This window comes from Acomys russatus, chromosome 6, assembly GCF_903995435.1.
Source record: "Acomys russatus chromosome 6, mAcoRus1.1, whole genome shotgun sequence".
Classification (NCBI taxonomy): Eukaryota; Metazoa; Chordata; class Mammalia; order Rodentia; family Muridae; genus Acomys; species Acomys russatus.
This window is the reverse complement of record NC_067142.1, coordinates 47,069,366-47,096,416: the sequence shown is the minus strand read 5'-3', so window position 1 is coordinate 47,096,416 and position 27,051 is coordinate 47,069,366. Positions and strand designations below refer to the sequence as shown.

Sequence of the window (27,051 nt, the reverse complement as noted above, 5' to 3'; positions counted from 1 at the left end):
TGGCTGGGAGTAGGCACTTCCTTTCTTTCTTTAAAAAAAGGATTTAAAAATTATAATCTGATGTGTATATCTGTTGGAATATGCTACATGTATATAGACTTGAGAAGTGGGCATCAGATTTCCTGGAGCTGGAGCTACAGGCATTTGTGCACCACTAGACTTAGGTGCTGGGAACTGAACTCACCTCTCCAGCCCCCAGGAAGTTGCTTCTTACAGCTCTGAGCTAAGAATTCCATTTAGTTGTACAAAAAAGAATGCCCTATTTAGTAAAGAACTGTAGCGTATTTTAATTCAGAACATGGCTGCTCTGGCAGGGGATCATATCCAAAGATCTTCTAGGTCTGTGTGATCCAGCTGGAATACAGACACGCCTTTAATCTCAGGAGATAGAGGCAAGCAGATCTCTGAGTTAAAGGCCAGCCTGGTATAAAGCAAGTTTCAGGTAAAGAAAAGTTTAGGCCCAGGCGTGGGGCTACACCCCTTTAATCCCAGCACTCAGGAGACAGACGCATGCAGATCTCTTGAGTTCCATTCAGTTCTGTTCAGGCAGTTTGGTTGAGTCAGTGAGTTCAGAGGCAGGACAATAGAGTTGACTTTGTGGCAGTTCGGTTTGTGGAATTCAGAAGCAGTTTTACAGGGAGAATTTTAAAGAGGTTGCAGAGAGAACAAGCTAGACACAAGTGAAGACAGAATGAACTAGAAAATGAGAAGGAGCCAGAAGATTATTAGATTATTAGAACCGATTACTAGAGGTAGTATGAAACTAACCAAAGCAATTCAGTCAGAAGCAAGAGAAGCCAGTTTGAATCAGTCAACTTAGAGAGGAGTTTTGAGCCAGACAGCTGAGTTGAACCAGTCAGTCAGAATTCAGAAAGAGCTAGCAATGGTGAGCTTATTCAGCAGTATGATGTCTCAGAGGCTGAACACATTCTCAGCCTAGATTAGATTGTATGGGTGCTAGAAGCCTCTAGGTGTAGCTGAGGTTAGCAGTAAGCCTGGGAGGTGACAATTACATCAGGCAAATAAGTTACTTTAACATTGAATCACTGCAACCGTTGAATCACGTAGGATGATTGTCAGGATTGCGTCACTTTTTTGTTCTTTTGCCCGTTTCTCCAAGGCTAAAACATCCAAAATTACATCTCCCGCCACCAAATGCTAACTTTATTACTTGTGATTTAAGGTTATTGAACTTGCGTGTCAATCATGGGCAGAGCCTACATTGTAGAAGAGACTGTTGGCCAGTATCTCTCCAACATTCATCTCCAAGGAAAGCGTTTTGTCTCTGGTCTTTTGATAGGACAGGTATGTATGTATCTACTACTCTGCATGTTGTTGAGATCAAATCCCTCATTCATTTAAACTAATTATACCACTTAATAGTAACTTCAGGGTTGGGATGTGGAAGGAACATAAGTCTGAGGCAGTTAACCTGAAGGGGATCTTTGAGTTAACATTCTAAAGAGTTTGAATAAGTGTGATCATATTCCCTTCAGTACTGTGAAGGTAACTTAAAATGTCAAAACCTCACAGTGTAAGTCTTCACTGACCAGATTATTAGCACGTGCTTTTCTCGTGTTTTTGGACTGGATACGTAGCTTAGCTGGTGCTTGCCCAATTTACATAAACAAAACTTTAATGTTGTTCAGTGTCCAGCAGGTGGCCTAGTTACCGCATCTGTTGGGCTGGTCCAGGTGCTGCTTGCTTCCAGATAAGAACAGGTGGACCTCAAGATTAAAGGTCCTGTTTCTCTCAGGAATACCTAGAGTGCTTTAGGATAAGGCCTGTGTAGTAGGCCAATGTATGGAAAGAGTTTCCCATGGAGTGTTACAGTTTAGCTCTTTTAGAATGAAATTGCTGGTATCAGCTGGCAGTGGAGACTCTGGAGCTCCACGAGCCCATGATGATACCAAAAGTGTTATAGCTCTTAGTTAAGCTGCTGTGTTAAGCATGGCAAAGGATTTGGGTAGACACCTGAAACCAGCCAGAAGCAGGCGTTTCACTGGTAGTTAGCAGGCTTCAGTGGCTGGCGAGGCAGCTTCGCCATCACTATCTTGACTGCCTTGACTGGCAGTGAAGCTCCAGGTGTCCAGCCACAATTCATCCTCAGAATAAATGGAGTCTTAGACAGTCATGGTGGAGGAATGGCACACGAGAGAGAGGGAGCGAGCCAAGCTTTATTTATAAACCTTGGGCAGTGGGGAGAAGTTTGAGGTGAATGTGTCTGATTCATTGGGATTAGAGGTGCCAGGATACTTAATTTGCACGCAATAGCACAGGGTCCTATCACAAGAAGAAGAAGAAAAAAAAAAAAACCAAAACAGTACTTAATTGTCCTGTGGGTGGAGGAAGAACTTCCAGGTAGAATTAAAGGTCATTTGCTGAAGGCTAGGATCTCCTTAGCATAGGGTGGGGTAATCCCCAGGTGCTTGCTGAACAGGTTCTCTCAGGAAAGGGTCAGGCCTATAATCTTCCCTGAAGGCTAAGTGATGATCCTTAGGGGAAGAGAGAACCCTGCTGAGAAAGGGAGTCCATCGTAATAGGCTGAGCCCTGTTGGCTCTCCGGATACACCAGACTTGGACCTCTCCAGCAGCACCTCATACCTTAAGTGTCATCACCAATGTTACTCATGGTTGTCAGAGTAGTCAAAGTCAGGATCAGTTCTTTCCAAGTTCTTGGCTTCTTATGCAAGACATTGATAACTTGGCAAGATAACTTTATAAGGAGCAAGGCAAGAGTCCACATTCACTGCAGGCCAAGTGCTAGAGGTATGGAAGTGTCCAAATTATTGTTAGTAGCTTTGTTTAATAGGGTTCAAAAGAAGATGCTGGCTTGTAAGGATGTAGTTTGAATGATTGTCTATTTTTATTGGTTGGTTAGCTAAGGTCTGATACTCATTTCCCCCAATGTACATGTCCTTCCCCATAAGCCACCTGATTAATTCAGTTTAAATTAAAGCATAGATTGCCCCTCCCCCCAACTTCACTTGATGGATGTTTTATCTAACTGCACAGGCACCTAAAACCATTTCAGGCTCATTGGACATTGCTGTTCTTCTTACCAGATATGTTGGGAACACACTTGGATAGACTGGCTAATGGGTTGTTACCAAGGACAGGGGCATCTGTACTGTTGCTTAGAGATGGAAATGATGTGTAGCCTGATGCAGAGAGTGACCTGAGGGGGTGAGGCTGCTAGGAGAGGGGGGTTGGTGCATGGTTCCTGCAGGTGAAGGAACGAGACTACCAAGTATATTGTAAGAGGGGGCAGGTGAGCAATGACCCAAGTGAAATAGAGACCTAGACTAAACTACCTTCTGTGCTTGTCTGTTTCACTCAGCACCTCTTAAACCAGGCTTTTATTACCTAGTCCAAGCTGGCCTGGAACACTGTACCATTCTCACTATAGATGTGAACCACCATATTGAGCTCCACACTGACTTTACTTCTTCATTTGCTGCATCCTTTCTCTTCCTTTGGAGTCCAGAGCTAACTTTTGTCCTCTTCTGTCTTCTCAAGCTTTTCCCCTACTCTAAATGTCAATTTTTATTTTCTTTTCGAAGTTCATCGTCTTAGGAAAGCAGAGTCGCCTCTATGCCAGACATGGTGGCTCATGAGTCTAGTCCTGGTACTTGGAAGCAGGAGGCATACATAGTGAGTTTGAGGCCGGCCTGGGCTATGGAAAGCCCAGTTCAAAAACAAAATGGGAGAAGGGATGGAGAGGACTTTTTAAAAGAGATATAGATATGTATTTTTTACATTTTACTTTTATGTTTTTTCATTGTGTGTGTGTGTGTGTGTGTGTGTGTGTGTGTGTGTGTGTGTGTGTGTGTGTCTGTGTGTGCATGCCCAAGGAACACACAGGGATTGGAGCCCTGAAGCTGGAGTGTTGTCCACTACCAGATGTGGTAGCTGAGGACTGAACCTGGGTGCTCTGCGAGAGAGTACTCACTCTTAACCACTGAGCCTTCTCTCCAGCCCTAAGAGACACCTCTTTAATCAAGCCATATACTCTTCCCTGTTTATATTTGAACATGATTTTCTGGAAATAAGTATTATTTCCAGATGACGCTAATGATCACTAGGGAGCATCAGGTCATACGTGGAGATAGACTACTGTCCTAACTAAGATCATGAGCCTTTTAGCTAATTTAGGAGCCATGGTGTAGTGAAACTGAGATGCCTTTTAGTCCACAAATTTATTTTTGTATCTTTCACTTTTTATTACCACTTAATTGCTGTTAAAAATGAAGACCATGGAGTTTGTAACCACTTTGAATTTTGTTCCAAATCCCCTCTGTTGTTCTTTTGATGCATTTGTGTAAGGGTTTGTTGTTGTTGTTTGGCTTTTTTTCCCCTATTATTGCAATCCAGGCGAAATAAACAAGGTCATTTGTCATTTTCTAAATGAGATTTTAATGTTCACTAAACATCCGATCTATTTAAATTACAGAGAAAGTAAATAAAATAAATGGAATATTGACTGAGCACACTATATTTTACTTGTGTCAGGTCACACACACATTTAACAACAACAACAAAATCTTGTTGTACACGTTTGTATAGCTCTGACCAGTGTAGAATTCTTGTTATCCAGAAAGCCCTACCTCCTTCCTGAGTGTGCTGGGCTGTGCATGCACGCCATCGTGTCTGGTTTATGTGGCCCTGGCAATTGCTGCTAGACGACCACTGTGCCACCTCAGCCACATCCGCAGATCTAGAGCCATTTCTGAAGACCACTCTGTGATTTCTGTTGACGTTGTCTAAGTAAACAGTTGCTGTTATTTACATTAAAGATAAATAGTATATGAGACCTATCACCAGGCTGTTCACTAAAGCCCTGAGCATAGATTCCATGGTACAAGCATGAACAATTTACATTGCTACAAATACTGTTTTCTTTTTGCATGAGGCATCCAATTGTTCGATCAGATATAAATGTAATAAGCTCTTACAATTTGTTTTTTAAAGTGTTCTTCACAAAAGGATTATGTGATTCTTGCCACTAGAACACCACCTAAAGAGGAACAAAAGGAGAACCTCAAACACCCCAAAGCTAAGTTGGATACTTTGGATGAGGAGTGGACCACAGAACATGCCACCCAGGTAATATTATATCATTATAAACAAAAGAAAAATGTTTCCTGGATCACAGGACTAGAATTTTAAGAGTATTCGTAAATGCATGCCAGTTCACATGTTGCATTAAAGCAATTTTACAGAAGGCCCTGAGCATGAGTGGTTCTTAAGACTTTGTTAACTGAAGAAGTCACAGAACACATTGAGTATATCAAGGGCAGTGCAATGTGGGTAAGGGACACAAAGACACAATACTAGGAAAATAGCAAGAAGTAGGGCAGTCTGGTTGTTGAAACACAGAGAGTGTAGGAAAATGTAGTTAAATACAATGCTTGTTTATGGGTGAGTTTGGAACACAGTCCTAAAAAGTGTACATGGTAGAGAAAAGCCCAGTGGTAGCGACGGGGAGAGTCATGGTTTTTAAGGATGTGGCCACCACCAAGTCAAGCAGGCTTCGTTGGATCGCTCCACACCCGTGAGTTTATGGGCAGCACAAATTAAACTCACTGGGTTATTTTTAAAGTCAAAGAAGAGCATGAAGCAGGAAGGAGCAGCATAGGTAGTGGGGCTGGATCTGGGAAAAATGGGGGAATATGGTCAAAGTGCATTGTGTAAAATTAATGAAAGTATTACATTAAAAAGTACAGTGATAAACTTTTTACATCTCCTTATTTTAAAGGAGATTAAAGAGATTGATTTGCCGGTAACTTATAAGATAGCATTGATATTGGCCCAGTAATGTTGGAGAGGAGAGCCTGGAGACAAAAGCGAAACTAAAGCTAAAGCAGTAGTCCAAACTAATGACTATATGAGCCTAAACTGATTCTGAGCTTTATGAGGGCAGGAGCTATGTTTCTTGTATTTGTGGCTCTAATCTGAGAGCCTAGCACAGCATTTTCATGGTTTATGATGCGATTTGTGATGTACTAGACTAAAAATGTATGGATAAATTCACTTAAACTTCATTAATAATTTTAGAAAAAGAACTAGGGTCATGACAATTGAGTGGCTGGGTTGATTGGAGTAAGGAGACTAAGAAGAGAAAAATAGCCCAAGTAGGCTGAGATTTTTAACCTTGGGTGTTTGTGAAAACAATATTGCTGTTAGAAGAAGAGGAAATGCATTTAGGGGTTGCTGAAAAACTAATAGGATATTTTACTTAAAAATATTTCTTGTGTGAGTTGTAGCATAGAATAATAAAGGTTATTAGAGTAAGATAAGAGTAGAGTTATTGAATTTCCTTCTCAACTTAAAACCTCCAAGATACATAAATGTGCATATATTTGTGATAGGCAAATAGTGTGCAATTATAAAAAAAATTCCAAGAAATAATATTGTTGTCTTTTAAAGAGGTATTATTTTAGTTCCCATTGGTATATATATAAATGTCTTCCTGTAATAAATTTGCTTTGGCTTTCTTATGTGGTTTTTTTTTTTTCATGTGTTTGCAGTGTGTGTGCATGCTTGTATATGTGTGTGTTTGCATGTGTATAAATGGAGGCTCGAGGTTTCTATCAGTAACCTTTCTCACTCTGCCATCTTGTTCTTTGAGGCAGTCTCGGTCAAGCCCAGAGCTCTGTGGAACAGCTTGTCCTACTAGCCAGCTTGCTCTAGGGAATCCCTTTTCTTTACTCTCAGAGGATGAAATTACAGGCTAGCACGTATGCCCACCCGGCATTTACGTGGGCTCTTGGGATTTGAACTTTGATCTTTATGCTTTTGCAGCAAGTGCTTTAACCACTGAGCAACCGCTTCCCCCCACTTTCCCTATGAAATCTCATGTGTTCTATATAATTTATATGCAAATACATGTAGAGAGAAAATATATGAATTTATAATACTCAATGTAATTAATATTTTTACCTCTAGAAAAAGTTAATTATTTACTAACTTTTAAAGCTATATAGGTACCCCATGATAAATATGAAAACTTTGTCACATTTGTCATTTTGTTTATATGGAATTTATGAAACCAGAGGGACCCATGAACTGACATAATGCAGATATAGTAAAAATTACACTTTTATACTTAATTTTCTAAGATTTCACTTTGTAGTTGTTTTCTTATACCATAAGTCTATAAAAGCTAGCAGAAGTACTCTTATCCCTGAATGTGGCTGGTAGAAAAACCCTTGTAGTTTTAAAACCAGCCACAATCATGTGAAGGGGAAATATAAATAAATAGAGGGCAGATTAGTATATAAAGATACAAGATTGGATGATTCTGTAGGGAAATCCTGTGGAAGTTCAAAGTGCCAGGGAAGATATCTCCCTCAAGTTGACTTTGAAGTTATCTCACTGAATTCAGACCTGGGAATGTAAAAGCAGTCAATTTAGTCTGAGGGAAAAGCCTGAGAAAAGGCATAGCATTAGAAAGCACGGGACAGTGTGTGGTGAACAGGGAGTAATTTCGACCAATGCTCGAATATTTCAGAGATAGCTGATCAGCTCTGTCTCTAACATCAGATTTGCTGTATTCTGGAAAGATTAAAATCACAGGCTAGGATAAAATATTCACTATGCAGATAGTTGGAAGACCATTGCAAAAAATTCAGAAGTAAGTTTACAAATCTCTATATGTATGCCCCCCAGAGAAGTTCTCTGTTGGTCTGATGTATTGTTTCATTTATAGAGCGGTTTTAAGGTATAAAGACGGGGCTGCTCTGAGAAGGGCTATGTAAATAGCAGTACTCCAATTTCTAAACTGCCTGTGCCTGGACTCTGCATGTATAGTTGGTCCCAGATAGGTATTTGCTGATTTAACGTTCACAGTATCAAATAGAAAAGACCAGTATACTTATGATAGCAATACTGTCTTTTTATCTTCAGGTGTCCAGAATGCTCCCTGGAGGACTTGTGGTTCTTGGAATATTTATTATTACAACTTTGGAACTAGCAGATGATTTTCAAAATGCCCTGCGCAGAGTAAGTCCAATGTAGCAAAAACTCTTAATGACATCAGAGTTCTACATTTTACTAATTAGATATGTATGTATTGACCTTAAATTGACCACAACCGTGTGTATGTGTGCACGCGCGCACGCACACGCCTTAGTGTTCCATAATTCTTATGCTAGAATTATGCTTAATTCCTTTTCTGTCATTTCTTGCAGATCTTTTGTGTAATAAATCTGAATATTTTTCAGTCAAAACTACATATTATAAAATAAGTTTCAAGGTTTGTGTGTTATACATGTATATGTGATAGGGAGGGGAGTCATGTGATCACCATGGGAGGTGAGAGGATGACAACCTGGTAGACTCGGTTCTGTCCTTCCATCTTTTCATGGATCTACAGACAGACAGCCTTGCCCACAGAGTGAGACTATCTCAAATAGAAAAGAAATGGTGGACCTTGAGATATACTGCAAGAAATAACTATATAAAATGTGTAGATTATTGCCAATAGTTTTGGTCATTACCTAATACTGTATTTCCTGGAGTAATTTCTTTTGATATCAGGAAAACTGTGAGTCTTCTGATGCGTTGTTTTCAGCTTATAGACCATTAGAATGATATTACAAACTAGACCTCTCTACACACTGTTGTAAGAACGCTTAGAGCCACATTCATGACACTCTAGCCTCATTCCAAATGCTTGCTTCATAGGTAATGACACAAATCTGGGTCACTATTCTGATTTTTTCTTTTTAAGTTTTTACTACTTTACTGTTTTGTGAAACTTAAATATGAAATACTAACTGGGCAACATCTTATTTTTGTGGTTAAAAAATACTTACTCTTCTTATAACAAAAATAAAGTTTGTATTCTATATTTCATATAAATACTAACTGCCCCAAATTAATTTATCATGTCCAGTTAATAATTAGTTACAAGAAATGACATTTTTCACTTAAGTCAGTTTTTATGCGAGTCTTTTTATGAACTCACACATGGTTAGTATACCATGGTATAGTTGATAACATTCTGAAGATTAGGAATTGCCATCGCCTTTCTCCACATTTTTCATTTTGTAGTGAATTCATGTATGTTTTTCTGTCTTTCAGCTAATATTTTCTGTGGAAAAATCTATGAATAGAAAAAAACTATGGACTGCCACAGAGGAAGAGGTCTCAGAACGAGTGATACTTCACATTTGTTCTTCTACAAAAAAGTATCTTTTATTTAGGTGTTTGTGGTTAATGTATGTGGTTCTGGCTGCAGTACTGATGTTGCTGACTGGCCCACACCATCCACAGTGTACACTGTAATGAGCCTGCTTTTCCTCTTCTCCCCACAAAATCATATATATGCAAATCACATTCCTACAGTTCTTTCCTTAAGCATTTATTTAAATCATCCTTTTGTAAAAAGGATGTTTGTTTTTAAAGAGCACATTGTTTTTTTGTTTTTTTAAAATATGTATTTATTCATTATATATAGAATGCTCTGCTTGCATGTGCACCTGCAGGCCAGAAGAGGGCATCAGATCACATTACAGATGGTTGTGAGCCACCATGTGGTTGCTGGCAATTGAACTCAGGACCTCTGGAAGAGCAGTCTGTGCTCTTAAGCTCTGAGCCATCTCTCCAGCCCTTAAAGAGCACATTGTTGCCAGCTGGTTTTGCCTCATGCCTTCAATCCCAATACATGAGAGGCAGAGGCAGGCAGATCTCTTGAGTTCAAGGCCAGCCTGCTCTACAGCGTGAGTTCCAGGACAGCCAAGGCTGCAGAGAAACTCTCCAAAATCCAAAAAAGATTAGCGCTACCAAAATATTAATATTAATAATAATAATGGCTGTTAATAGTGTGCTAAGTTACAGAGTTTGATAGAGAACGGACTTAGGATTCTGAATTCTTTGCCAGCTCTCTAACCATGTATATTTTTGTACTGTAGGCTCTTTTCAGAGATAAGCTTCAGCAAATAATGTTTTTGCTATGTTAATGTAATTTTCACCTTTATTTCTTAAAGTGTTTGAGAAAAGTTTGAAGCACCTATACATTGAGCTGGGCAGTGTAGAAATTGTTAAGCCTTTACTATGGCCATGTGACTTCTTCAATCTCTGTGTCCTCTGGAACTCCCCAGAATAGACAGTCATAAAGAAGAGTCACAATTCGAGGACATAAGGACTTGGAGAAGACAAAATTCAAACAGAGGTTTTTCCTGTACCAGATGAGTGTTCGGTGTATTTGACCCTTGCCTAGGAAATATTACAACCCAGTCACGTTCTTGGGCTTGATCCCATCTGTTATGCTGTGTAGGGCCTGTTGGAGCAAGAACCCAGGTGCTTCCTGTCCACTTACTATGATTAGCAAAATTTAGAAGGAAATTTGTGTTGTTTGCTTTTTAAGCACCATAAGTACTGTAGTCAGCAATTCATATATATATATATATATATATATATATATATATATATACACATAATCCATAAACACTCATTTACATAAATGTATAACTATATATCTCTATATGTCTTTTAACTATATAAAGTGTTGTAATTTGTAAGCACTTGGATATATGTATCAATTTTAGTTTTTGGATTGTATTTCTATTATCAAAAATTCTTTGAGACTCATTTATATGACCTTAATTAGTAAAGAATATCTTGTCGAACTTATGATGTCCATGATCCAAAGGTAAGATAAACCACTCTTTACGGAGTTTTCTGTTTTATAAACTGCTTTAAAAAGTCAAAATTCATCTTCATATTTAGTTTTAATAATTTCCAGTGTAATCACTTCTTTTCAATGTTTATGACCTCTTGAAGTTTTTTTGTTTTGTTCGTTAATCTCCTGCCTTAAATTTGAGAAACTAATAATAAAACTGAGGATTTCGTGTAGCTGCAGTGCCTGCTCAGCCGGCTCCCTGTGTGTGGTACAGAATCCAGACCAGCATTTGCCTAAAAGCAGCGTGAAAACTCAGCAGTGTGGGAAGCTAGGAGAGCACAGCCATGCTGAGGAGCAGCTCAGTGAACGTTTGCAGGAGCCAGAGTCCTTAGAATGGACTGTTGAGGCCAACCACTGAAAGCTGCTTCCTAGGGCCCTCTTTAGAAGTCTCCAGAAAGCTTTCTGATCTTTTGTCTACCGACCCCTGAGGGTGGCCAGCATTGTCTAGAGGGTATGAAAGTACTGACATTAATACATGGTCACTTTTGTACTTCTGATTCCCTTAAATCGGGGAATTTGATCAGTAGTACAGAATGTTAGCTTGTTTGGGTTATAGATTTTATACCTTATAGTATTTTCTCAATGCATATATTTCACCTAAGCCATATCATGTTTTGTTTTTCCACCTTCTCCTTGATAAAGAGTTCAGCAAGACCCGCAGATTGGAAGTATCAAAGTAGAGTGTCTGCCTCATGGCTGTCTCTGGAGTGTGCTGTCCATATTAACATTCACATCCCACTGTCGGCTACTTCTGCCAGTTACACTCTGGAAAAAAATACAAAGGTATCAGTGTCAAATATATTTTCTTCAGTGATTTCTGGGTGGGCTTTCTGCTGTTAATATGCTTGTGACATTTACAATCCTCAAAACTTGTACTCTATTTTAAATTATTGCTGTCATATGCATAAAGAACATGTTACTTCAGCTGGACTAGAATTTTTTAAAGAATGAATAATATCATAATACTAGTATATTTAGCATAGCAGATACATAATAAATATCACTAATTAACATATGTAGAATATAATTATATCCATAGATTTAAGAATGACCTTCTCTTGACTCTGATTAGTTTTACCTTTCTTTTTTTATTCCTTTGTATTTTTCCTTCCTCTTTTGTTTATATCTAAGTTTTCTTCTTTAATACTGCTTTATGCTACTCAAGGCTCATTTTTCTACTTTGTAAGATAATAGGCACTATTGATTTTATTTCTATGCTCATGTACTTATTAATAAGGCTTTGGAGTTTGTGATATAAGTTCTAGGAAAAGAAAACATACTAAATATGGATAATGTGCTAAAAGATTAGGACTGTGTTTTAATTTGCGATACTGGATTTAAACATGGTGGTGTTGAAATTCGGGTGTTTTCAAGATTTCAGTGTAGTAGGTGGAGATGGTAGACTCAGGGCGGCTTGATTACGATAACGTCACATCTGAAGGAGTTTGTCTTGTTTTTAAGAATGGACTTACACGCTGGGCCAAGCAAATAGAAAACGGTGTTTATTTGATTAATGGACAAGTTAAAGGTGAAGATTGTGACCTATTAGAAGGACAGGTGAGTTAAGAAAAAATTATCTTAAAGAAGATAGATTTATCTTTCGTCATTGTTTTCATTAAAATAAGTCTCATTTACTCATTTCTGGGATTTTTTGGTTTTATTTTTTAATTGATTGATTTTGATGCAGGGTCTCTATGTAGCCCTGGCTGTCCTGGAACTCATGATATAGACCACGCTGGCCTCAGACTCATAAGATCTGCCTGCCTCTGCCTCCAAGTGCTGGGACTAAAGGTGAGCGCCACCACCCTGGCTGGGCTCTAGTGTCTTTTAAAATAAAGAGCAATGTTTTTCTCATAAAGTACTAGGAAGAGGCTATTTCTGGTGTAATTGAGGTACTGAATCCTGGACTTAGGGCTAAGTCTATTTAATCTCCAAATTGTAAAAGCTTATTCAAAACTGAATGTCTTGTACTCTGCCATCTATATGTTAGCATAAAAGGTTCTATAAGTGTTTCCCAAATACCTTTGACCTAAATAAAGAAGAGCTTAGGTGATCTCTCCAGGGATCTGCAGACTGGGAAGTCCAGATAGGAAACACTTTAGGCTTTAGGAGACGTGTTACTGTGGTACAACCACTCATCTCCACTGTTGTCCCACTAAGGTGACCTTAGGTGATAATATAAACAAATGGTCTGACTGTCCACAAGGTCCTCACTTACAGAGAAAGGTGGCAATGTGAATTTGACCTACAGAAAATAATGTACTAATCTCATTTCTAGAAAAATTAAAGTAGGGATCATTTTTAAGACAGTGGATTAAGACAGAGTATATAATGCAGTGTATCTGTAAGAAAGCAAAATTAAAATTATTAAGACGTATTTTCTCCTTGTTGTTTAGAACCTGGAGAGTAGTTCCTAGGTTGTTCTGTACTGTTCATATGCAACATTAACAGTCTAGCTTTTTACTTTTGTATTTTTTAGAAAAAAACTAGAGGAAATATGCAAGCAACTGCTCATTCTTTGGATGTCCGAGTGCTAACACAGTTGGTAAATATTTTTAAAGCCACTTATTTAAAATCAATTATTTCATCAAGCATAATGAAAATTTTGGAATGTAATTGTATGAATTAAAAAATATAGAGGCCAGAGGCCCCGTCTAGCCCAGATTGATCAGTTCAAGTTATTTTTAACCATTATGTGAAATACATCTCCAGTGGAAATGAAGATTGGAAAAGGCTGTAAATACATTGAGCCAGTGATTTCTTTGTATAAATGAATTATACAGTCTTAATAAAGCACATACATTATAACTCAAAAAGTACTGCAAGACATGAGGCTGTATAAAACATTCAGTTTTAAGGAAGTTGTTCCCGAGAAGCACTGCTCTGGTTAAACCATTCTTAGGCCTCTCGTCTCAGAGCTCTTAAAGTCTTAGCATGTAGATAAACGTTTTTGAAGGCATATACTACACACTCACATATGTATTTAAATTTTGAGCTGTTGATTATTAAAGTTAGAAAAATTGAAAGCTTAAAAGAAGATATGTATTGATGTACCAAGAGTTGTCATCATATACTTAATTTGAAGTATATTTCTATCTTACACTCTGACTTGGTAAAAATCACTAAAGGGGGCTGGAACAATGACTCAGTGTTTCAGAGCGTTTGTTGCTTCTGCAGAGAGTGTGGGTTTGATTCCCAGCACCACGTGGTGGCTCATAACTGTCTGTAACTCTAGGTTCAGGGAATCCAGTGCCCTCTTCTGACCTCCCTGTGCACTAAGCACACACGTGATGCACAGCATACAAAACACTCATACACAAAAAATAAACTAAACCTGAAATCTTCCCAAAATATTAATTAGCAAGTTTTTTTTCTGTATGATGTTTTTAAATTATACACCTATTTGGAAATTGTAAGTTGAAGAAACTGAATAAAATAAAAATAACTTAAATTAAAACTATTAGCTATTCCTAAATGCTGTTCATTTTAATATTGCCTCATGTTATCCTGAAGAACAGACCATGATTATAGGAAGTAAAAAAAACAACAAACCTCATTTTCCCGGGCATGGTGGTGCACACCTGTAATGTCAGCACTCAGAGAGGCAGAGGCAGGTGGATCACTGTGAGTTCGAGGCCAGCCTGGTCTACAAAGTGAGTCCATGACAGCCAAGGCTACACAGAGAAACCCTGTCTTGAATCCCCGCCCTCCTAAAAAGAAAAGAAACTTCATTTCAGTGTTATTCTAGACATTAATCCCAGGATTACTACAAGAACTACCAACTTTTAACTAAATTGAGAAAGTGGAGACAATTTGGTTCATGAGGTTGCTTTGCTGTCTGTCTCTGTGTTTAACTATAAGACACTGCTAAGGTGGCATTGGCTCTAAGCTTCTCCACACAGTTTCTACTGTTTTTTCACAGTAATTAACAGTACTTTTTTTTTTTTTTTTTGCCTTATATTTGGTACTTGTCTTTGGATTTTAGAGGAGTCCTTAGTAAAGGAATGCTGTTTTTTTTTTTATGTAGTCACCCTTTATTAGTGAGACTTCTTGATACTACCTAGTTAAAATGTCTTAATTCAATGCTTTTTACAGTATCAGTGCATCATTTTCTTTCTTATTATTTTCTAACCTATTCTAGAAGTCTGCTGTGGTGTCTTTAACTTCTGTGTTTGTCCTGAACCATGTCTTGTCCATGCCATCCGCGTCCTGCTGCCCATAGTCAGAATCCCACCTGTATACATCAAGAACTAGTTCCAAGTTATTAACAACAAAAATAAAAATGTGAAGTATAAGGAAGGCATAAAGTTGATAGGCAGAAGTCACTTGACGAATTTGGAAGGAGGTCATAAAAAGATGTATTGAAACACAGAAATAAATGTGTGTCTATGCGGTGATTAGAATTTTAAAATATTTATGGTGTCCTAATTTATGTAAAAAGTTTGTGTAAAATTTAGGAAAACTTTTGTGGTTTTCCTGTATTTCATAGCTCGTATTTTCTACTGTAGCATGTCTTCTTTATGTATCTTTTTTATTTTTATAGTACTTTGCTGAGGAAGTATACAAATAATGTATTTTGGGGGCATATGTACTAAGTGCTAGTATTTTAAATATTCAGGTTAGTGAGAAAACATTAAGATGTGGTTGGTTTTCTATCTATATTAAGAATGCTCAGAAAATAATATACAACTTATAAAGAGACATTTAAAGAACTTTTAATAACTTACGGAGAATATTTTCAAGTACTTAGGCAAAAAAAAATCCCTGTTTTGTATAAAATGGCTGCATAATGCTTAAATGTTTCCTGTAATTAATAATGTTAGGACTGTTAGGACCAAAATGGATTTTGTCTTTCAGCTCCTGAATTCAGACTATAGATCCACGGCCACAGTCCAAATCTGCAGTGGTTCTGTAAACCTGCGAGGAGATGTAAAGTGCAGAGCTTATATCCATAGCAACAGACCCAAGGTCAAAGATGCTGTGCAGGTACAAAAAGAGTAACTGAAGTTTGAAAAAATTGGGAACAGCGTAATATTAAAAAATTATAGTTTTCTTTTTTAATCTTAATTTTATGATTATTAATTTGATCTTAATTAATAAAGGTCCAGTGTATTTCAAGGTTCTTCTGTGTAGACTGTCTATGTGGGCTTAATAAGTGTTCTGCCCTTGTAATATCAATACTTTCGAAATAATTCTCTTGAAGGCGGCTTGGTTTCTTAACAGAAGTATTCGTAGGAAGAATTTTTAGGTAATGTTTCAGAGTCCAGAAATTTGAAAGAAGATGACCAACTTTCACATCAAATACGCTTCCTGATTTAGAATATTGGAAAGATTTATTTAGATGCAAAACTTAATTCTTTATTTGCCTTTAATTTAGTATTTAAATGTGGGCTACATAGATTTATCATTAACTACAAGTGTACTGAAAATAATAGTAATGGGTATGCTAAATAGATGACAACAAATAGAAAAATGTGTGGTTTATTGAGTGGACATTCTTACTCTGTAAAGCAAATTATGGGTTTTTGTAATAAATTCAAGTTTGAAATATTTTATTTCTTACTGTATTTCTGTTTGTTTTTTCCCCATAGGCAGTGAAGAGAGATATTTTGAACACAGTTACTGATCGCTGTGAAATACTATTTGAGGACCTGCTTTTGAATGAAATTCCGGAAAAAAGAAGTATGGCTATAAAATAAGTACTTTTTTGTGTTTGTTCTGTTGCATACAGTACGATGTCAAGATTTAACATATATGTTATCTTTTGTAGCATGCTTTATAACAGTAAGTTATCTTTTCAGTTGCTCCCTCCTCCACATTGTGTTTTGAACATTTTCTGTTAGCAAAGCTGTCAATATTTATTAATTCCAAGGAAAATTTTTGTTAATATTCTGTAACCCTTTTTTCTCACTTTTAAAGTTAGTTATTTTATTAGTTGTTTGTGTGGCTTAAGTTTGTCCAGATCTCACTCATGCTAGCACAGTTGCTCTGTGTTCATCTGTGTCGGGAAAGCTGTTTGGTTTTTTTATTACTATTTTTATAATCATCCACCACCTCTGGCTCGTCCAGTCTTTCTGCCCTCTCTTCTGCAGTCATCCCAGAGCCTTAAGAGGATGCGGCATGATGTAGACGCCACATATAGGGCTGAGCATTCTGTAGTCTCCCATCTTCTGCGTTATGACCAGTTGTGGGTCTCTGTTAGTTGCTATTTACTACAAGAGAGACTTTTTTGATGAGGACTTAGATTCACTAATCCAAGGGTATAACAATCAGCCATTAGGAGTTGGTAATGTGGTGTCAATTTAGCAGCATAACAGAGTAGTCTCTTACCTAGGGCCTGTGACCTAGCCAGCCACAGGTTCTTGGCCCTAACAACGGTGCCAGGTATGGGTTTCAAATTTTGGAGCAAGCTTTTAGTCCAGTCAGAAGCTGTTTGACTACGCACATGACACTCATGCCTGTTTCACTAGTAGACAAGTCTCATCAGGCCAGTTGTCACTGTAGCTAGCAGGGCTCACAGCAAGTTAAGATTGATTTTTTTTCCCCTATCTAGTAGCATGCATAGCACCTTTCTAGTACTGTGAAAGCTTGCTTTCCGATGAATACCTGCTTGATTCCTTCATGTTTTAGCACTCAGCAATAGGATTTGACAGTGAGCAAACAAGGACATTGGCAATAGCCTGTGCTGTTTGGGGATTTATGGAATCTTCTGGTCAATAACTCCAAAAGAGGTAACCCATTCCTGGCACCAGACTTTTTATTTGTTAGCATGTGATGTCTTAGAGGCATTTTTGCGTTTTATAAACTGTATGTAAACCTTTTATATATGTGCATGTAAATACTTCAGGAAGTTTCTACAGTACTTTGAAATGTCTTCAGTATTAGTTATCCCTTCCTGTGTCCCCTCCCCTGCCCTCCCCTTCCCTCCCCTCCCCTTCACTCCCCTCCCCTTCCATTCCCACCCATGTAACACTTTGTGTTCCGTTATTTCCTTTTGACTCTTGACAAATAGCTGCATTCTATCCCCTTTCTCAGGGAGGATTTTTAAAACAATTGCTTCTGATTGAACTATTTTTGCTAGAATAGACAGTGTCAGCAGTTTAAGACTTTTTGTTGAAGTGATAGGTTTTTAAGTCACTTCAGTGTACTCAAACAGTAACTTATTGTTGTACAGTGGATTTTTTTGTTTTTGTTTTTCGAGACAGGGTTTCTCTGTTTAGCCTTGGCCATCCTGGACTCACTTTGTAGACCAGGCTGGCCTTGAACTCACAGCGATCCGCCTGCCTCTGCCTCCCGAGTGCTGGGATTAAAGGCATGTGCCGCCACGCCCGGCCTGTACAGTGGATTTTTTAAAGATACTGTTTACACACTATTATGTTTCGTAGTTTTTAGCTGTTTCTCTAACAGACTTGATTAGATTCAAGAAGTAGTTGATACATCTTTGGAGAAACATAAGCAGTTTATACCATCTTAGCAATTTGTATTAAAATAATTTTGTACTCAAAAATTATATTAAGTATTTTTTTGAAACTATGCATCAGTTACCCATACATATTACAACCATCTTTGAATTCTTAATTTAAGATTTGAGTATGTTTGGTTGAAAATATACATACCAACATCCTAGTTTTGCATGCTGTGGTACAAATTTCAGTTATATAATTCTAACACTAGGAGGCAGTGTGGTCAAAGAGTTAAACTACTCAATTCTACACACATGAGATCATCTACTGAAAGTGGAAGAATCATAGCTTATGTCACGTGTTTCCCTATGACACTTAAGGAATACTTTAGTATCTTCTGTTTCTAACTATATAAAGTGATCCTAGTTTCTTGAGAAGGAAGTGTAGATTGCTAATGGAATGACCCCAATTTTCTGCTTGATCTTTACATTGATAGCTTTTTAATCATACCTGGTACAAAGTGGTTATTCTTTACAGAGATGTGTTAGCCTCTTAAAGCCACATTTTGAGCTTAATAGCAGCTATACTTATGTAGCTGGAAAATGTCTTAGAAATTTGGAGACACAGAGTCTAATTTGCAAGTATCCAACGAAAGATGAAACGCTGCGGCTGGGGAGATGGCTCGTTGGGTAAAAGTGCTTTCCCTCAAGCTCGAGGACCTGAGCTCAGTTCCTGGAATCCATGAATCCCTAGAATAAAGCCAGATGTGGTGCTGGAGACTTCTAATCCCAGTGTTGGCGAGGCAGAGACAGAGAAGGCCCTCACTTTGACTTTGAGCATGTATAAATGAAGAAAAAGTTGGCAATAAAGTTCAGAATACTTACAAGATTAAAACAAACAAGAAAGGTTTGTTTATTTATAGGGGAGTTAGAAAATTAATCAAGTGTTCCATCATAGGACACAGTGGTTCCTGTAAGGACATGTGATTAATAACATCTCTACATTAAAGGCAATGAGGGTGTTTGTGTTTCATAGGTGTATTACTTAGGTCCCTTTGAAGAAGCCAGGGGAATTGAGGAAAGAAAGAACTCAATAAAAGCAATTTTGTCAATTAGAAAGCAAAAAATCATTGTTATTTCAATCTTCATTTCCAACAGAAGTTTATATATTTTTAAAGTAAATATTATAATATTTCTTTTCAGATTATGAACTTCCTCAGCGAGTTTTTGTTCCCCTTCCTGGGTCCTCTGTAATGTTATGTGATTATAAATTTGGTGATGAATCAGCTGAAGAAATCAGAGACCATTTTTCAGAGATGTTAGACCATGAGATTCAAATAGAAGACTTGGAAATTGCGGAGGAAGTAAACACAGGTAATTACAGTCTGCTTAAACCACACCTAACCCCACCATGCCTCCCTGTTTCCTTGAAGCTAATTGTGTTTAATACTTTGAAATATTAACTGAGGTCTGTACAAACACACACAGATCTCTACATATAAAGAATACACTGAATGTTTTCTTTGGACACAACCCAAACCTAAAACACATCCAAGTATTTTTTTGATCTAGCAAGTACGTCTTCATGAGAAATTTCAGGGTTAAATATGTGGAAATAATGTAGCTTTCAAGTACTTATTTCATTGTGAGAAAAATTGTTCTCACCTGTTTTGTAAACTTCTGTCTATTTGTCATTTTCTATATGTCCTCGTTGACAAGCAAACTATCATGCATGAAAAGGAAGTTTTTTATTATGTTCATTTTCTTGTCTCTAGTACCTAATGATAATCCTTGAGCCATTCTATAAATGCTAACCTAAATCAGTGGTTCTCAACCTTCCTAATGCTACGACCCTTTAATACAGCTCTTCATGTTGTGGTAACCCCCAACCATAAAATTAATTCATTGCTACTTCATAGCTGTAATATTGTTGCTATTATTAATCATAATGTAAATATCTGATATGCAGGATCTCATATGCAATCCCCCCAAAGGGGTCATGACCCACAGTTTGAGAACCACTGGGTTCTAAATGAATCTTAGAAATATTGATGTAATCATTAGAGTTTCTATAATTAATCTTTTTTTCTTTTCTTTATTTGTTCACTTTACATCCTGGTCATAGCCCCATCCCTCCTCATCTGTCAGTCCCATCCTCCCTCCCTCTCCCTCTTCCCTATTCCTCAGAAAAGGGAGCCCTCCCATTCCCATCCACTTCAGCACATCAAATTATATCAGGACTGAGCGTGTCCTTTTCCTCTGTGGCCTAGCAAGGCAGTCTCGCCAAGGGGAAGTGATCAAAAAGCTGGCAACAGAATCCTGTCACAGACAGGTCCTGCTCCCCTTACTAGAGGACCCACATGAAGCCTGAGCTGCCCATTGGCTATATCTGTGTAGGGTGCATAGGTCCAGTCCATGCATGGTCCTTGCTTGGTACTTCAGTCTCATGAAGCCCTTCTGGGCTCTTTTGGTCTTTGGGTCCTTTTCTCCTTCCCCCCACTTTTCTACAAGACTTCCTACACATTGCCCAGTGTTTGACTGTGAGTCTCAGCATCTGTTTTGATCCGCTGTTATGTGGAGACTCTCAGAGGACAACTCCGCTAGGTTCATGTCTGCAAGTTAATGAGTGTCAGGAGTAGGCTCTCTCCCATGGGGGGGTCTTGGGTTGGGCCAGGCATTGGTTGGACATTCCCTCAATCTCTGCTCTATCTGCTCTATCTTTATCCCTGTACATCTTGTAGGCAGAGTACATTTTTGGTTGAAGTTTTTCTGGATGGATTAGTGTTTCTCTCCCTCTATTAGGAGTCTTGTCTAATTAGAGGGTGTCCTTTTCAGACTATGGCCCCTGCTACTGGAAGTATCTGCTAGAGTCCCCATCATATCCTCCCAGGAGCCTACCCTAACTTAGGTCTCCAGCTTGTTGCAGAAGTGCCCCACCCACAGTTTCTCTTTTTCTGTAGGCTGTAGGTCTTCTGTCCCCTACCCTGTTCTCCCCATGTCAGATCTACACCCTTATATCTCTCTATTTTCTCTCTTCTGCCTTGTTCCCTCTCTTCAGCCACTACTTCTGTCTTTCTATTTCCTCTTCTGAGTGAGATTTAAGCATCCTCTCTTGGATCCTCCTTGTTACTTATCTTCTTTGTGTCTGTGCATTGTAGTATGTTTATCCTGGACTATATAGCTAAAATCCACTTATAAGTGGGTATACACCATATGTGTCTTTCTAGGTCTGGGTTACCTCACTCAGGATAATCCTTTCTAGTTCCATCCATTTGCCTGCAAATGTCATACTGTGTAGTATTCCATTGTGTAAATATACCACCGTTTCTTTATCCATTCTTCAGTTGAGGGACATCTAGGTTGTTTCCAGATTCTGGCTATTACAAATAAGCTGCTATGAACATAATTGAACAAGTGTCCTTGTTGGATGGTGGAGAATCTTTTGGGTATAAACCCAGGAATGGTATATATTTTCTGAAAAAAATGCCAAATTGATTACCAAAGTGCTTGTACAATTTTGTACTCTCACCAACAATGGGGGAGTGTTTTCCTTTCTCCACATTGTCACCAGCATGTGCTGTTACTTGAGATTGTGATCTTAGCCGTTCTGAAAGGTGTAAGATGGACTCTTAGAGTCATTTTGATTTGCATTTCCCTGGTGACTAAGAACATTGAGCATTTTAAGTGCTTCCTGGCCATTCAGGTTTCCTCTGTTGAGAATTCTCTGTTTAGCTCTGTGCCTCGTTTTTTAATTGGGTTATTTTGTTTGTTGGTGTTTAGTTTCTTGAGTTCTTTATATACTTTGAATACTAGCCCTTTGTCAGATGTAGGATTGGTAAAGGTCTTTGCCTCATCTGTAGATTATTTTTTGGTTCTATTGACAATGCCTTTTTCCTTACTTTTCGGGTTTCATGAGGTCTTTTTTTGTTTGTTTGTTTTGTTTTTCAAGACAGGGTTTCTCTGTGTAGCCTTAGCTGTCCTAGACTCGCTTTGTAGACCAGTCTGGCCTCGAGCTCACAACAATCCACCTGCCTCTGCCTCCGGAGTGCTGGGACTAAAGGTGTGTGCCACCAAAACCAGTGAGGTCCCATCTATTAATTGTTGACCTTAGAGCCTGTTGGTGTTCTGTTTGGGAAGTGTTTTGTATCCCAAGAAGATGAGTAGAGATTCTGTTCTTCCTTATTCTAGTAGCAGTCAGCCTTCCTGTAACCTATAGTTCATTGAAGAGTATGGATCAAAAGCCAGGCAGTGGTGGTGCACACTTTTAATCCTAGCACTCAGGAGGCAGAGGCAGGGGGATCGCTGTGTGTTGGCTCTGTTTCTTAACAATTAAACTTTATTATACAACCCAACTAGCTTACACAAAAGGGAAAAAAGGTTAAAGGGAAACAAGAGTGAACCTTCCAGTATCCGTTCCACAGGACGGGTCCCTAGGTGTCTCTGGCCTGCACGCTGGTCTGGCCTGTTTGCTGGTCCTCTTCCTGATCCACGATCCACAAGCGCTCAAGCCCAGTCTGAACTTGCTGCTCCTCTCTGTCCTCTCCGCCTGCCTATCTCTCACGTTTAAGGGGCGGTCTCCCTCTCCCATTGAGGGTAGATTAGAAACAATAGTCCAGATGGAGTCCCCTGGGTCTGCTTCCTGAATTCCAGGCCCAGGATGGCTCCACCCAGTCTATCTCAAGGTTAATCTCAGAGAGTATCCGAGGTGTGTTCAATGGCAAAGCCTGCCAAGACTGCTTTCACCTGTGACAAAGCTTACAATCCTTCCCACGGCTATGAGTTTGAGGCCAGCCTGGTATACAAAATGAGTCCAGGACAGCCAGGGCTAAAACAGAAAAACCATGTATCAAAACAAACAAGCAAACAAAGGAAAAAGAAAGAAAGGAAAGAAAATGGATCAATAAAACACTTGCACTGCTTCGTGACTGTATTCAAACTTGAATTTTGAGGCTACTTGTTCGAAATAGTTTAGAACCAAGTAGTCCCACATACTTTATTCTCTTTGTTATAGTTTCCAAACAATATTTCCACCCTTTCCACCTCTTTCCTTCCTCTAGACTGGGAATTTCTAATCTGTGATGACCAAAACTTTTAGGGTCTGCATTGGCTTATCTTTTCCTTTAAGTGCATAACGAAGCCATGGTGTGATTTGACTTGAGTCTAGGCCTGCCACTAATAACCTGTCTAAGACCTTTCCAAGCTCCAGATTCCTTTGGGATAGGGAATATATTTTCTAAAAAGAAATACATATGTGAAAGATGGTAGGATACTTTATCAAATAATTTTTCCTCAGTGAACTTCTGCGCATTAACAAAAGCATTAATGTTAAAGTGTGGGCATAATATTTTGTAATACACTCAGATTTTCATAAGCATCTAAATTAGGATTTCTGTATACAATAAACCCCTGAAAATAGTTGAGATTCATAAATGGAAATAAGTTATACATTTAGGACTATTACACCTTTTAAATATCTGGTGTTATTTCTAGGTGTTTGAAATTATTATTTGTTTGATTATTACTACTTTTTCTGTTCTATAATGTATAGTTGTCAAGTAATTGCTATGTTTAAAAATATATATTTTGCCAAGTGAGTATGTTCAAATAACAAAGTTTTAGATGACTTAAGGGATAAAAAAACAATTTGTTTGTCAAAGTGACTCACCAATATTGAAGGATAACCATGCTTTAAATTTTCTTGGATGTGTTAGTCATCTCATAGACATTAACTTAATTCAGGTATACTTTGTCTACAGTATCAGATAAAAATAAGTTGAAGACACACCTTTAAAATATGCTGAAACTCATCTTTGTCAATTTAGTCTTGGTTTTGGAGCCAGCTATTCTTTGTTACTAAATATTCATTATTTACTTATTTATTATTTTCCGTGCTGTGTCTGAGCCCATGGCCTGTGAATGGTAGGCAAGCTTTTGACTATTGAGCTATCTCCCCATGTCTTTTGAGACATGTCTTGTTTTGTAACTCAAGCAGGCTTTGAATTCCTCCTTCCTGCTCCCATGCATACTCACATGCCTGGGAAGCATTAATAATGTAAAGGAAAAAGAAACAAATCTGAGCAGTTATTGTGGTGCTAGAAAGGAAACTCAGGGCCTTGTGCATGGCAGAAAGTCACACTACCGTTCAGCTCTATCTCAAGCCCCTTGTGTCCCTGTCTCCCATCCCCTACCACCCCCACCCCTGTTTAAAGCATGCCCTGTCTCTGTAGTCCAGGTTTTCTTCAAATATGCTATCTTTCTGCATCACCCTCCTGAGTACTGAAATTGCACGTGTGTGACACCGCTGTACCCAATTAATGGTGTATATTTATGAACAAATTGTTGACTATAGCTGGGCATGGTGGCGCACGCCTTTAATCCCAGTACTCAGGAGACAGAGGCGGGCAGATTGCTCTGAGTTCAAGGCCAGCCTGGTCTACAAAGGGAGTCCAGGTGGGCAATGCTACACAGAGAAACCCTGTCTTGAAATCCCCCTCCCCAAAAATGTATTTACTGTAGTTCTACAGGGTTAGGGAACTCTGTTTAAAGAGTTCAAGCCCTGGTGAGATGGTCATAGCTAGCGAAATGGCTCACCTGGTAATGGCACTTGCTGGTCAATACTGATGACCTCAGTCATAGGAAAATAATGAAGTAGATAAAAGCGCCCCCTCCCCTCTTCTTTAACTTTAGTACCATAGATACCTATTTCAATAAGTTTATGTGTCTTCCTTATGCAGCTATACTAATATAATGGGATACACACATGAGTGTATTTTAAATTAAATTTAAGCAAACATTTCAATATGTCCTATTCTAAGGGTGTGTGTGTTTGTGTGTGTGTGTGTGTGTCTGTGTATATGTCTGTGTGTAAATATCTCTTTCTTCCCCCTCTGTCTGTCTGTCTGTCTGTCTGTCTGTCTGTCTCTCTCTCTCTCTCTCTGTCATACACACACACCCTGCTATACTATTTGTTGTTGTTAATAAGGGTTCAATCTGAAATAGTTATTTTTAAGTATAGTTCTCTAGAATTCTGTAGCAGTTACTGCACTAACACCTGTAGTCTGGGATGAGTCTGCCAGGTTCCTCCAGGATTCTGTATTCCTACTACATTCTTTAGGCAACTAGAGTGCTCAGCTTCACACTTTACCTACTAGATTTTGTAAAATGTGCTGCAGTACTTCCCTTCCTTAATGTGTAGAGGTTTGCAGTATAAATTTTCTTGTCATATTTTGCTGGTATACATCAAATTTCTGGAATTAAGAGTCAGTAATTCTTTCTGCACTAGGCCAAGTAGAAAACATTTTCGCCCATATTATAGTCTACCTAGGTTCTTCTCATATTTCCTTCTGTAATCCAGTTTATCTTAAGAACTGAATGAACACAGGAGTCACTCGGTTCAGTTTAGGTCAATAATAAAACCACATCGAGTGTTCTGAGTGCTATGTCACTGCTATCTTCCATGAAATTTACTCCACCTATGTTGAGTAATGAACAAATTCCTGCTGTGTAAAAGATAATCAGGGATCAGTAAAGATGCCTAAGTGGTTAAGAACACTTGCTCCTCTAAAGAGGACCCAGGTTCAGTTCCCAGCACCCTGTGGCAGCTCACAAGTATCTGCAGTCAGCTAAAGGGAACTGATGGGCTTCTGACCTCCACAGGCGCCAGGCACACATGCAGTGCACAGACATCCATGCACATACCCATAAAAATAAAATAAACAGATTTAAGATAAAAATAAACAAATCTTTAAAAACAATAGGTGAATGGAAGAAAAATGCTGTTTGTTGATTGTGTATTCTTTATTATGTTATTTTAAAATGGCAGTTCTCAATTTATGTAGAGTTTGTTCTGATTCCTTGTAGCTTGTATCATTTCCGCAATGAACAGCGAATCTTTAGCGACCAACACAAGTGATGAACAGCCAGAGGAATCAAATAAAACTACAATAGCAATGAAAATTCAGCAAAACATAGGTATTTGCTTTTTTATAACTTTGAAAATGAACTGATTTTGAGTTTTCTTTTTGTCTGAAAGTTAATTTAATTTCACCAAAATGTTAGATTAATATAGTATTTCCTGAGTAAGATAAGAATTGACAATAGCCCCACAAATAAATTTGCATTATAATCATTGAGACACACTACCTGCTAGAGCTGTGTTTTAGCGTAATCTAAGGATGAGACAGCTGGCATATTGAGTGTGTGTGTGTGCGTATGTCTCTGTACTTATATGTATGTATGAGCCTATACATACACATACGTATATTTACAGACGCTTTTAAAAATATTTGTTCTATTTTCCCTTAGTGTGCATTTGTGAAAGAGAGACACTTTGTCCAACTTTTACAACTTAGGTTTTCAACTTGCTACCATATTTTTCTCTAAGACTTCACTGGATTTTAGTATGTACATAGCTGTACATATTTGTAGCATGTGCGTATATGTGTACATCTGTGTGTGTGCAGTGTCTTATAGGCCCACCTGTTACCCACATTTCAGGTCAGTTGAGCCTTTTTTTTGCTCATTCCACTTCCGTTTGTTTTGTGTTTGTTTCCCTTTTAGGTGCAATTACAGCACTTGCCGTTGCAGTGCTTGCTGCGGGCATCTCCTTTCATTACTTCAGTGATTAGGGTGAGACCCAAAGAGCTTCCTGATCACCCAGAAAACATTGATCAACAGCTGTGAAAAATAAAGATGCAAATGTCCCACCTGCATTGAAGCTAGCAACGAGCTCTGCTATGATAATGTCTGTTAGATGTGTTTCTGACTTACACGAAATCACCAGCTGCCTTTTTAGCCGTGCTTTTATTATCTGGCCAAGGTTTCCAAAAGTAAACTATGCATTTAAATGGAGTTGCATGTAACAAATGGCTATTATATATTTTCAGAAGGGTCAAAATGAACTATTTTAAGAGTTTAGTCTTATTGAACTGGATCGCACTTTGATCAGAATACTGAAACATTA

At 38.3% G+C, this 27,051-nt stretch overlaps 1 protein-coding gene across 1 annotated transcript; it reads left to right on the top strand.

Moving 5' to 3' along the window:
- Positions 1 to 1,199: 1,199 nt before the first annotated feature.
- Odr4 (odr-4 GPCR localization factor homolog) lies at positions 1,200 to 27,051 on the top strand. The gene is made up of 13 exons (XM_051147548.1): positions 1,200 to 1,305; positions 4,972 to 5,106; positions 7,909 to 8,004; positions 9,088 to 9,194; positions 10,621 to 10,657; positions 11,330 to 11,470; positions 12,149 to 12,244; positions 13,167 to 13,232; positions 15,545 to 15,673; positions 16,279 to 16,369; positions 19,293 to 19,463; positions 25,950 to 26,060; positions 26,649 to 27,051. Exons 1-13 carry the CDS (start codon positions 1,207 to 1,209, stop codon positions 26,714 to 26,716), a joined length of 1,347 nt encoding a protein of 448 aa, XP_051003505.1. The 5' UTR covers positions 1,200 to 1,206; the 3' UTR covers positions 26,717 to 27,051.